This window comes from Arachis ipaensis, chromosome B03, assembly GCF_000816755.2.
Source record: "Arachis ipaensis cultivar K30076 chromosome B03, Araip1.1, whole genome shotgun sequence".
Lineage (NCBI taxonomy): Eukaryota > Viridiplantae > Streptophyta > Magnoliopsida > Fabales > Fabaceae > Arachis > Arachis ipaensis.
The window spans coordinates 33,159,651-33,171,363 of record NC_029787.2 but is presented as its reverse complement, the minus strand read 5'-3'; the positions used below and the strand labels follow the sequence as shown (position 1 = coordinate 33,171,363).

Here is an 11,713-nt window from a genome sequence, read left to right as displayed (position 1 = left end):
TATTTTATACCTTTAAAATTAAAAATTAAAAATTTAATCTTTAATATTTAAAATTAACTAAATATTGACAAAAAAATAATAAAATTTATCGGTTATCTAGTATTACTCTTCATAAAATTCGAATTGTTGATCAGACATCTAGCATTAAGTTAAAGTTTATAACATATAATAAAGAATGCAACTTTTCTGTCTAGAATGTTGAGCTTATTAAATCCGAGAGAAAACACTAGTTGAAACTCGGGGGCTCATAGAAAATTATCCTGCTATAACGTCGAAATTCTGCATATGGCAGAACTATGTCTGTGAGGAAGGGACTTTTGAATTATATTGTTAATGATCATGGTTTGATCATTGATGTGAGGCCTTTAACTTTACTTAAAAGGACTGATATATCTGTTAGTGTAAAGTGTAACCTATTCTGACTTTTCTCAGCATCAATTATTGTCTAACAACACGGCATTTATATTACTGAATTGCCATTAAGGTAGTCCAATCCGTAGAAATTTAACCATCTGGAAGTGAAGGAATTGAAGCTGAAAAGAATACTATCAAGAACCCGTGACACTTGTACGCATTGAACAACCACATAAAGGAAACTTAATCATCATGTTTGCTAACACAATCATAGACTACGAACCACATTAAATTCATATCTCTGTTTGACCTCAAAATCAAGAAAATTTTACTAATATAATATCAAATAATATATGTGTGTACAGTGTAATAGTGAATCATCGTCCATGGAAGAATAAAATTAGCAGGTCTTTGAATTAAATTAATGGAAAAATCCATAGCGAACCTGTAATTGAATGAATCAAGGATATGAAGAAGAAGAAGAAGGAGTATGGTGTGAGGATGATTGCATATTATTGGAGAAGATGATTCGAGGCAAAGAAGCACAAACAAGAGGCCTTGGAGTAGGGATTCTAAGGCAATTGAGGGTGCCACCTGGAATAACAGAACACTCTGGTTGAGGTCTCTGCATGTCTCTACCAGGAATGCAGTTTCCTGAGAAATCAAAGCCAATGTTGAAAAGCCTGCTGCATTGCTGGCTCAAACCAGAGAAGAAGTTGTAAGCAACGGTGAGGTTCACCAAACTTGTCAAGGAGCAGATCACATCAGATAACTCTCCTGAGAGCTTGTTGTGTCCCAGATTGAGAACCTCAATGTCTTGCAAGCATGATATTGTGTCTGGCAAGTGCCCCATGAGTGAATTGAAGCTCACATCAAACACTTCAAGTTCATCAAACAGACCCACCCCTTCAGGGATGCAACCTGTTAGCTGGTTGTTGAGGAACAGAACCTCTTTGAGCTTATTCCCCATGAGCCCAAAACTTGTTGGAATGTTCCCACTGAGCTTGTTGTTAGCCAGATTGATCACCGATGCGGGTGAATTCCCCAAGCTCTGAGGGATCTCACCTTGGAATTGGTTGTTGTTGAGGAATATGGCATCGAGCTTCCTGTTGAAGAGTTCATCAGGGAGTTGACCTGAGAATGAGTTGAATCTGAGGTCCAAGTAAAGGAGGCTTGGCATGTAGAGAGTAACAATGGGGAATGGACCAGAGAGGTGGTTGTTGCTGAGGTCCAGTTCTTCCAGAGAAACGAGGTCTTTGAATGTGTCGGGAACTGTGCCACTGAACCTGTTACTGTTGAGGTGAAGAAGAGACATGTCAACCAGTAAAGAGAGTTCTTTGACGAGAGTTCCTTGGAGATTTGCATGGTTGAGGTCGATTCCTGCAACTACAACGTTGGCGGTGGCAGTAGATGTTGAAAGAGAAGAGATTTCATCGTCTTGAGGGGGTGAACAGAACACTCCTTTGTAGGAGCAGACATTAGGACCAACCCATGAATCTAGAAGCTTGAGAGGGTCATCGGAGATGGCTGATTTCCATGCCTGCAGAGCTTTGTAGGCACTCTCCAACTTTGATGAGGGAGGCTCTGATGGGGTGTTGCCATTGCCAACATTGCCATTGCCATTGCCAATGCCAACGCCTACTCCAAAACCACCACCAACCCCAACAGAGACACCAATGGCTGCGGTTAAATGGATGGTACTGCGAAGGAGGAGGAGGAAAGCGAGAAGGCAGGCCTTGTTTGGAAACATGTTTGACAAAGCAGGGAAGAGGAGAGTGAAGGAAATGGAATGGAAGGTGGGTTGTAAGGTACTCCAAATAGTTGCTACATTCAGTGGTGGGGTTAGGTTCTCTCTTAAGTCTTAACTATTGCATTCACCATTTTTTTCCTACAACTTTGGGACAAATCTCTTTCTCTCTCTCTCTCTCTTCTTCTTTCTTCTAAAGGTTGTTCAATTATGAATTCAATGAACGGCTGGTGTTATGTTTCAGTCAACATTACAACATTTCCTGTTTAACTAAGGGTAGATACAAAGATTAGAGACATGCTTGGTTATAAATATATATGTTGCAAAGAAAAACAAATTAATAGTATAACATGCTGATCTGTTCTTTGTTGTTAGTTGAAATAAAAACAAAGTGTGATCAGGACGTATATTATCAAGTAGATATATTTTAGTCATTGTAATTAGTCATTGTTGTATGTCTAACCAATTTAATTTACTTGACCCATTTCAACTTCAGTATAACTAGTTATTCTAATTTCTAACACATTTAATATTTTGTAACGGATATCATTGTGATTATTGACTATTGATGAATCTATATCCTGACACTTAGTTAAACTTGCATTGAAAGAGACGCGTGTACTGCCTTGTGTGGAATGAATTGAACAATAATATTTGTGCACAGTGCACAGATAGGTTGGTTAGGTTCTTAATTTTGAAGTGAAACCCTTGAGAACTTTAGATACAACACGTTCATTATTACCGGGTAGTAATGAACCATTATTATTGTATAGATATACATACACGAATGAGCACATTGGGGTGTAGGAGAGATAATTTATTTATTATTTTCAAGACCTACTGTTACTTGCTCCAAACACAAGTATTCAACTTGCGATTAATGGATCGCAAGATGGTAGGTTATAGACTTATAGCTCATGCTTCTCAAAAGTTGTCTCTTAATTTCTAACCTTGCACATTAATTTTATCATATTCTTGCAGACCAAAACACGCAGCCGCATTAATCATTTCAAAGCTCAATGCAAGCTCATTCAATTCAAACAATATTAGTTATATACTAAACATCATGTCTCTCTCAAGGTGAAATTCCGGCTGGACTATATTCATTGTTTCCTTCACCTTGGTTTAATTTTCCAAATTAAAGGACTAATATAATCTATATGCTTTTCTAATAATATAAGCTGTCTAGTTTTCTAGTTTATATTGATGGCTACTGCAATATCTACATGAAGTTCAACACAAGTTAGTGGGATGTGCAATATAATTTTGAATTGGCTTCACTACTAGAGTGATGGAAACATGGTCAAAAAATAATCATTATTAGAAAGAAGAATAGTGAGCTAATTGGTATGAAAACAACCGTGAAGAGAGGCTGCACTTCATCATTTTGACTAGTAAAATGGGAAGCAACTAGTTCCCAAGTTCCATGGCTGTAGGTCATGAACGGTTTTCCATTTAGCCAGGTAAAGAACACCAATTAAATGTGTGATCGACATTCGACAAGGAGGAAGATTCAACTTCAATATATATCCACTCCAATTCTTATATATAAACAAGTTTAATATTATCACATCCAAACATGTAATAAAAGTATGTAAATTGCATTACTCTAATTAAGATATACTCAATTATTTATTTATAAATATTGTCGCTACTTTTGTTTTAAATATGTGGCGATAGATTTATGTTTGACGATATAAGAATTTATGGGTGTCTACCAATNTTTTAGCTTAAAGTTTTACAAGTTAGGCCAAGTTTAACAGAAACTGACATTCATTCACTAAAGCGTGATAACACGTGTGTCACTTAACGTTTCCAAAGCGTACTCTCACTCACCATTATAGAGACACTTCTTCTTCGTGTTCCTCCTTCTCCTCCTTCTCTTCCTTCTTCTTCTTCTTTTTCTTTGCGTTTCTTCTCATTTTTCTTCACGTATTTCATCTTTATCGTTGTTTTTTTATTACTGTTGTTGTTGCTGCAATTTTTTTCACTACAAGAAAAACACCCATTCAGGTACACTTGAAAAGTGTAGCCAAAAGTGAAAAAAAATGATGCCTTAGGCTACGGCTATGCTTTTTGGGCTACGGCTATGCTTTTTGGGCTACGGCTACGCTTTTTGGGGTGATTCCTATTCGGCCGTTGCCTATTCTCAAAGGCTACGCTTTTCTGCACCAAGGGCTACGCTTTTGGCGTTTGGGAATAGGCTACGCTTTTCAAGTGATGCTGTGCAGGACTATAAGCTATAAACCATAAGATAAAGAGCTATAATTTAAAAAATCATCACCCTAGCAGCTAGACAAAAATTCCCTACCTCCCACCACAATGCCAGAATCAGAACTGTTGCCACAAAGTTTCCCTATTCTCTTCACATTTGAAAAGTTAAACTCTCCTACACAAGCCAATCTTCAATTATTACTCCTCCAACTACTACTACTACATGCAGCAGCAACATATAAAACATGATTAGGACTAGCACCTAAAAACTAAAATTTTAATATATTATTATCATGTTATACATACTATATCTGCTGTTGTAACATTTTTTTAAATTAAAACTAATAACTTTAATTTGAAAATACTAATACTATAAGTCTATAACCATAGCTAGTATTATTTGCTTTCGATCTTGCATAAATTAAATAAATAAATAGTAATCCATAAACTATAATTTTACGTTAGACAAGATCTAACAGAATCAAATTAAATTTTAACTGCTGAAAAATTAAGAAGGGCCTGTGATTATCCAAACATAGAAAATTGAGAGAGCTAGAACGATGTCCTAGAGAATGATAAGGACATTAACATTTAAAGGAAAAAAGTACATACCCCTAGCTGTTCCTTGATTTAATGTATTACCCAAAAAAAAGAATTTTCTTCATGATCTTCAGCTTGACAGACTTTCGGACCTATTCCCAAGAGAAAATGCATGAGGTCAAAGAAATACCAATAACACAGTTTGTTAGTTTCATGCACAATGTACCTCTTCACAAGCAGAGTTCACAGTTTTTAAACTCTTCTTAAATTCTGTAACCTGCAAAATGAAAAAAGCATAACTGAATCAAACATAAAGAAAAATATAGCAAGCACCACCATACCTGAGACAGAAATTGAATCTTGAAAGAGAATACTCTTAACTTTGACTCTACTCGTGGCACCTTCATCAGCTATAAAAAATACTGAAACATGACCAAATATATACAAGGATACGATTATAGATACATAGTATGATATTGCATTAGGAAAGGCCAAAAGAATTGTTTTATAACCAACATCTAAAGGAAAAGCGGGGACATGTAATAAATTGCTTCTTTCTTTCTAGAAGCAAGTAGGCAACAACAAATCTGTAACTATACGTGATATAGACCTTGAATTCATATGAGCTGCCTTCCAAGGAAAGAGACTTCTTGCACAATTTTATTGATCATTATCATATGTTAGATTCACTTCCAAAATCAAAGCCTTGCCACATTCAGTTCTTTAACCTTTGCAGCTAATTATTTATACCCAGAATTTTGCAATTTCCAGTTTCCATGCCAACAATTGTTTTTTCTTTTTTTTTTCCCTTAAAATAAGTTTCTTCTTTTCTCTACTTCATTTCTCCACCATTCCTCCCAACTCCCTATCAAATTTTAAAGTAAGTAAAGGGTCTAAGAAATCAAATGCTATTAGACGGATCCTAGTTATGGAACCTACAAACAGTATCCTATATAATTCTGAGTACTTAGATTTACACTAAATTAGCTATCATAAATAATGATATGGCTATAACAAATTAGTAAACACCTGTTCGCATTTTTCCAAATTCTCTTTGTCACCAGTGTATCCCTTTATAAACAAGGGGAATCAAAATTAGAAAAGCAAACAAACCAGAGTAAAAGATATGTTTTCGTAACAGCAGACGCCAAATGAGAAACCTTAGCTAACAAAACAAGATGTAAGAATTAAGTATGATAAGTTTGTTAATCTTTACCTTCAAAAGTTCCATCTCTTCTTTAGTAGGACAAAACTTAATGAGATTTTTCACCTGATCTACATCTAATACTGATTCATCCATAGCCAGCACAGCAGCCTGAGAATATCCATTTTAACATGTTAGATAATACTTAACCACATTGTTCGAGGTGGATATTTCAGATTTGCTGACAAGAGCTATTATTGGTGGCCTTAGGCACATATACAAGTCAATCAAATTTCAATAAGCATCTTCTATGTAAATAAAAAACACTAATATTTACTAGAAAGCAACATGCATAAGAATGATATTTTCATTATAAAATCTTCTATCCTGAATGATCAAAAAACTTATTCACGCCAATTTTCAGCATACCATCATATCAGGAAGTGGCATCTTAACCTACCAAGTCAATGAATACAAGTATGTAACCAATAATCCTGGATTATTCTTTGAACCACTAGATGTGAACGAACCTTAGTCTCATTAGTCTTTGTATCCTTTCCACTGACTTTGCGTTCTTGGAACAGATTCAGCGCCTGACACAGGCTGCACGGATCAAATATCAGTGATGAGAAGGAAGAGCTTAAAGAACCATTGATCAGTAATTCCCAATCTTTTGGCTTCTATCTACATTAGCTCTGCAAATTCATAGCACACACAAACCACAAATGGTGTTAGAAATAATAAACTCTGTTTGAAGAGGCGACAATTCGCACACTTGAGGCTAATAATCTTCTCAAACAAAAAAGAAAACCCTAACGAAGCAAGAAGTAGAAACTCATAAAATTAGAAAGCCCAAAAAATAGAACCCCCAAAGCCTTCAAAAATTCACAGAAGAAAAATCCATACACAGAGAACAAGTGAGATAGAGGGTGAGACAAAGAGAGAGCGAATGAGATAAAAAGTGAGATGACGAGCGACAAAGAGAATGAGATTGAGAATTATTGTAAGTGGTCTGTGATTGCTTCTCGGCTACCAGGAAGCTAAAACCATTCATGCAGTAAAACCCCTAATTAAAAACCCTAAAATTGGAACCCAAAACCTCCCAAATTTCACAGAACAAACTGAAAATCGATACATACCTTCTCAGGTGAGCGGCGATGACGATGCTGAGCGACGACGACGATGCTGAGCAGCGACAGTGAGCACACGCGATGATGATGCTGAGCGGCGATGGTGAGTGAACGAGATGGCGATGCTGAGGCGACGGTCAGCGCACGCAACGACGATGGTCCGCGCGGCGGAGCCCTAGCCGGCGTCGTCCTCTCCTTCCTTTCCCTCTCCTCTCTTCTTCTCTTCTTCTTCCCGTTCTCCACTTTTCTGATTTTTTTTCCTCTTTTGTGTGTGTTGAGTGAGGATGAGAGTGTGAGCTGGTGAGTGGTGAGCTGGTGAGCGGCGTAGCGATGTGGTGAGTGGTGGGTGGTGACTGGCGGTGAATGGTGACTGGGTAATGAGCGAGGGTTCTTCGCGATGATGAGTGATGAGCTTTGGAGGGAACAAAGGCGCTGTGATTCATGTGGTTCCAGAAAGGGGATAAAGGGGATAATGAGCTTCGGAGGGAACGAAAATTTCACTAAGTGTTGTGAGTTTGCTTTAATTTGGATCGAAAAAAAAGAGAGGGAAAAGCGCTTATTAGGCATCATTTTAAAAGCGTACCCAAAACTTAATAAATAGGCTACCTTCAAAAAGCGTTTCCTTTGATATAAAAAGTGGACCCATAGATATTAACATAGGGCTACGCTTTATAAGTGATTTCTATAATACCTAAGGCTACACTTTTTAAATGATGCCAGAATTGTGTTTCTTTTTCTCTAAAAAAAAGGCAACACTGAGAAAAGCGTAGCCTATTCTATAAATAGGCTACGCTTTTCAAATGTAGCTTAAAAAAATGTAGCTGAATGGGTATTTTTCTTGTAGTGTTTCCTCCTCTCCTTTCTATTGATTTTGCAACATTATGTATTTTTTTTCTTCTTTGTTTGATTTTTCCTCCCAAGAAGAATTATAAGAAAACGAAATAAGAAGATGAGGAAGAAGATGAGGAAGAAGATGAGGAGGAGGAAGAGGAAGACTTTTGAATTATGCAGAACTTATCAGAATAAAAATACATCAAAAAATTCTTAAAATATACCCAAATATTTTCGTGTTACACCCAAATTTGCTGCAAATACAGAAAAATATTTTCTCTAATGCTGCATTTTTTTTCTTCTTTTTTTCCTTATTTCTTTCTTTCTTTTAGTTAAATGAATGTGAGTTCATCCTCTTTCAAGTAATTTTGCAGCATTATGTGTTTTTTTCTTCTTTGTTTAATGTTTTTGTTTTTATTCTTGTTAAGAGATTAAAACAAAAAGAAACTTGAGAGAGTAAAACAAAAAGGAAAAGATGAATAAGAAAAAAAAGAAGAAGATGGTGATATGATGAAAAAAAAAGAAGAAGCGGTAGAAGATGAGGAGGAGGAAGAGAAAGAGTTTTGAATTATGCAGAACATATCAGAATAAAAATACACCAAAAAATTCTTAAAATACACCCAAATATCTTCGTACTACACCCAAATTTACTGCAAATATAGAAAAATGTTTCTTCTAATGCTATATTTTTCTTCTAAATTGAACCACACCTCAGCCACTTGATTAGATTCAAAACAATAATCAATTTCGTTCTGATTCAATTGACAATTTGAATCTGAATTATTTATTATCTTCAACAACGAGATAACTGATGATGGAGGAGAAAGAGAAAAAGAAAAGAGGAGAAGAAATTCCAATGAAAAAAGGAAGAAGAGGAGGAAGAGAAAGAGGTGGTGTTGATGACAACGATAACGAGAGAGAAAAATTACGAAGAAGACACGGAGAAAAACGTGAAAGCGCGTGTATATAAATGACTTGTATGACTTGTATGTGAAAAGCGCTTATATGTGGAGAATACTATATATACAGAGACACACACTAGGGGATTGGAGTTTAACAATAATACTCTGCATCCAAGTGATTTCACTAACTAAGTCCAACCAAGTTGTCATAATTAACCTCCTCTATATCTATGCACTACGTAACTGACTTTTAAACGTAAACAACTTCCCACTTTTAACGTAAACGGAAAATCTTTTACTTCTTCTTCTTCTTCTTCCAAATTTGCACACGCAGGTTCTCCTTCTTCTCTCCTCCTCATCTTCCTCCTCCTCCTCCTCCTTCTTCTTTTTCTTCTTCTCTCCCGATGTTGCGTCTTCTTCTTCTTCTTTTTTCTTTTTCGTTATCTTTCTCTTTCGTTATTGTCATCACCAATAATACCAACATTTGCAAACATATTTATTGGTTTTGATTTTCTCTGGTGCCATCATTAAATAATTTCGGTGCATTTTTTAGTTTATTTCGGTTTATTTGTGTGTTAATTGAGGTTCACTTGATGCTGCTGATAAGTATTGACTAATTTTTTTATTCCCTAAGTAATTTCAGTTCATTTTTTAGTTTAATTGAGGTTCATTTGGATTCAGAAATGAATTCGATGTGTTTTTGTTAATGATTAAATCTTTTTTACTGTTTGTTCAAATCTAAACTAATTTCGGTTCATTTGTGTACTAATTAAAGTTCACTTGATGCTACTGATAAGTAGTGACCAAATTTTTTAACAAAGAAGAATAAAATTATTCATTATCACTTTATTCAATTGCATTAGATTCCACTCCGTTCCATTCAATTAGATCAGTTTTGAACAAGCAGTCAAAAAGACTCAATCAACAACAAAAACACATCGAATTCATTTCTGGATCTAAATGAATCTCAAATAAACTAAGAAATAAATCGAAATTACTTAAGAAATAAAAAATTTGGTCAATACTTATCAGCAGCATCAGGTGAACCTCAATTAACACACAAATGAATCGAAATTAGTTCAGTTTCAAACAAGCAGTCAAAAAGACTCAATCATCAACAAAAACACATACAATTTATTTCTGGATCTAAATGAACCTCAATTAAACTAAGAAATGAACTGAAATTATTTAAGAAATAAAAAAAATTGGTCTATACTTATCAGTAGTATCAAGTGAACCTCAATTAGTTCACAAATGAACCGAAATTAGTTCAATTTTGAACAAACAGTCAAAAAGACTCAATCATCAACAAAACACATCGAATTCATTTCTGGATTCAAATAAATCTCAATTAAAAGGAGGAAAAAAAACGCAGCAACAACAACAACAATAAAAGAATGACGATTGAGAGAAAACACGCCAAAAAAAAGGAACGCAAAGAAGAAGAAGAAGGAAGAATGCAAAGACGAAGAAAGAGGAAAGCGAAGAAGAAGACGGAAAAACGGAAAGACGAAGACAAAGAAAAATATATATTGCGTTATTGAAACGCGCGTGTGTACACGCGGGTATAATCAAAGTGATTTTTGTTGAATTTAAACCAATTTAATTAGACTTAATTACCAAAAATACTTAGATGTATAATTAAAGTAGGAGTTTAAATGGATGTACTTAAATTAGGTATTCCGATCCAAACCTTAATTACTTGAAGAAATTTAAACCCCATGTTCGAGAGTGGCATACACTTTTCTAAAAATTTTGATAAACTCATGACCTGGCCTGGATAGAGGATAACTAAGGGTTGTTTATGTGTGGAGTTTAATTAATGAGTTTGTGCTTTGGGCACTCTGAGATCACAATATTAGATTTGGTGGCCAATTATTACAGATGATGCATGTGCCTTGAGAAATAGGTTAAGTAGTAGTGGTGGTGTGGCCACTTCCTTGTGCAATAATTGTAACATGGGTTTTGATTAAGGTCCCATCTATCTTAGATCGATTGAGTTAGTTGCTATGAATAAATGTGTTGATAATTGCTTGGCTTTTACGTCTAGTCACCCTTACTGGTGTCCAGCATATATATGTATCCTTGTTGGATTTGGACATCACGGGAAATATAGTACGCTTATCATGTCTTTAATTACCCTTTTCTTTTCTTACAGGATATCTCTAACCTTTGGTTTCAACGACAAAAACTTAAAAAGATTTTTGGAATTTAAATGTTATTGTTTCCATTCTTTAATATAATGCATGATAAGATGATATGTGCTTCGGACATGCTTCATATCTAAATTAAAGGAAACTCTTTGAGGAGGTCGTGCGTTAAAATGCACAAAAACATCTGTGAAACCGTTTTCTTTTTCGTTTTATCATCTTAATAAATTGCTCTAATTACTATGCCGATTCCAATAATTTTATCGATTTTTTATTAGATTTTGTAACTTTTGTCAATTAAATTTTTATATCATATTAAATTTTATAACTAAATTTTTATCATAATAAAAATATCACAATTATTATCAAAATATTTTATTAAATAAAATAGTTGTTAATCTTTCTCTCCCTTCTGCCATCAAAATTTGGTGGCTATTATCAAGGAGTATTTTTCTTCTTTTCATTGTTTAAATTTTTTTTCATAACATTAACTTTACTAACTTTACAATCTCCATTTAAAACTAATTTTAGCGTGAATTTTCTGCATATCTCTATGTCTTTCTTCTACTACTTTTTGAATAAAGTGATATTATACTTCAATGTATTTAGTCTTTGAATGAAATATTGAATTCCTTGCAACATGCAAGATACTCTAACTGTCACGATACATAGAAATTTTATGTCGTTTGTGTCCAAGTTCT

The 11,713-nt window shown here is 34.8% G+C and overlaps 2 protein-coding genes across 7 annotated transcripts; both read right to left on the bottom strand.

The window, feature by feature from the left end:
- Nucleotides 544–2,499, bottom strand: LOC107630201 (leucine-rich repeat extensin-like protein 6). Its single transcript, XM_016333273.2, has one exon. The coding sequence runs from the start codon at nt 2,102–2,104 to the stop codon at nt 815–817; it is 1,290 nt and encodes a 429-aa protein (XP_016188759.1). The 5' UTR covers nt 2,105–2,499; the 3' UTR covers nt 544–814.
- LOC107634353 (formin-like protein 20) lies at nt 4,777–6,457 on the bottom strand. Of its 6 annotated transcripts, XR_001618859.1 has the most exons (6): nt 6,429–6,457; nt 6,072–6,170; nt 5,885–5,926; nt 5,197–5,277; nt 5,082–5,132; nt 4,777–5,007 (listed from the first exon to the last, which is right to left on the bottom strand). XR_001618859.1 is itself a non-coding variant. In XM_021118668.1 (5 exons), the coding sequence occupies exons 1-5, from the start codon at nt 6,447–6,449 to the stop codon at nt 4,954–4,956; spliced, it is 267 nt and encodes an 88-aa protein (XP_020974327.1). In that variant the 5' UTR covers nt 6,450–6,451; the 3' UTR covers nt 4,777–4,953. The 6 variants fall into 6 exon arrangements, 1 of the variants encoding a protein (XP_020974327.1); XR_002359142.1 differs by having other exon boundaries at nt 5,082–5,277; XR_002359141.1 differs by having other exon boundaries at nt 4,777–5,132.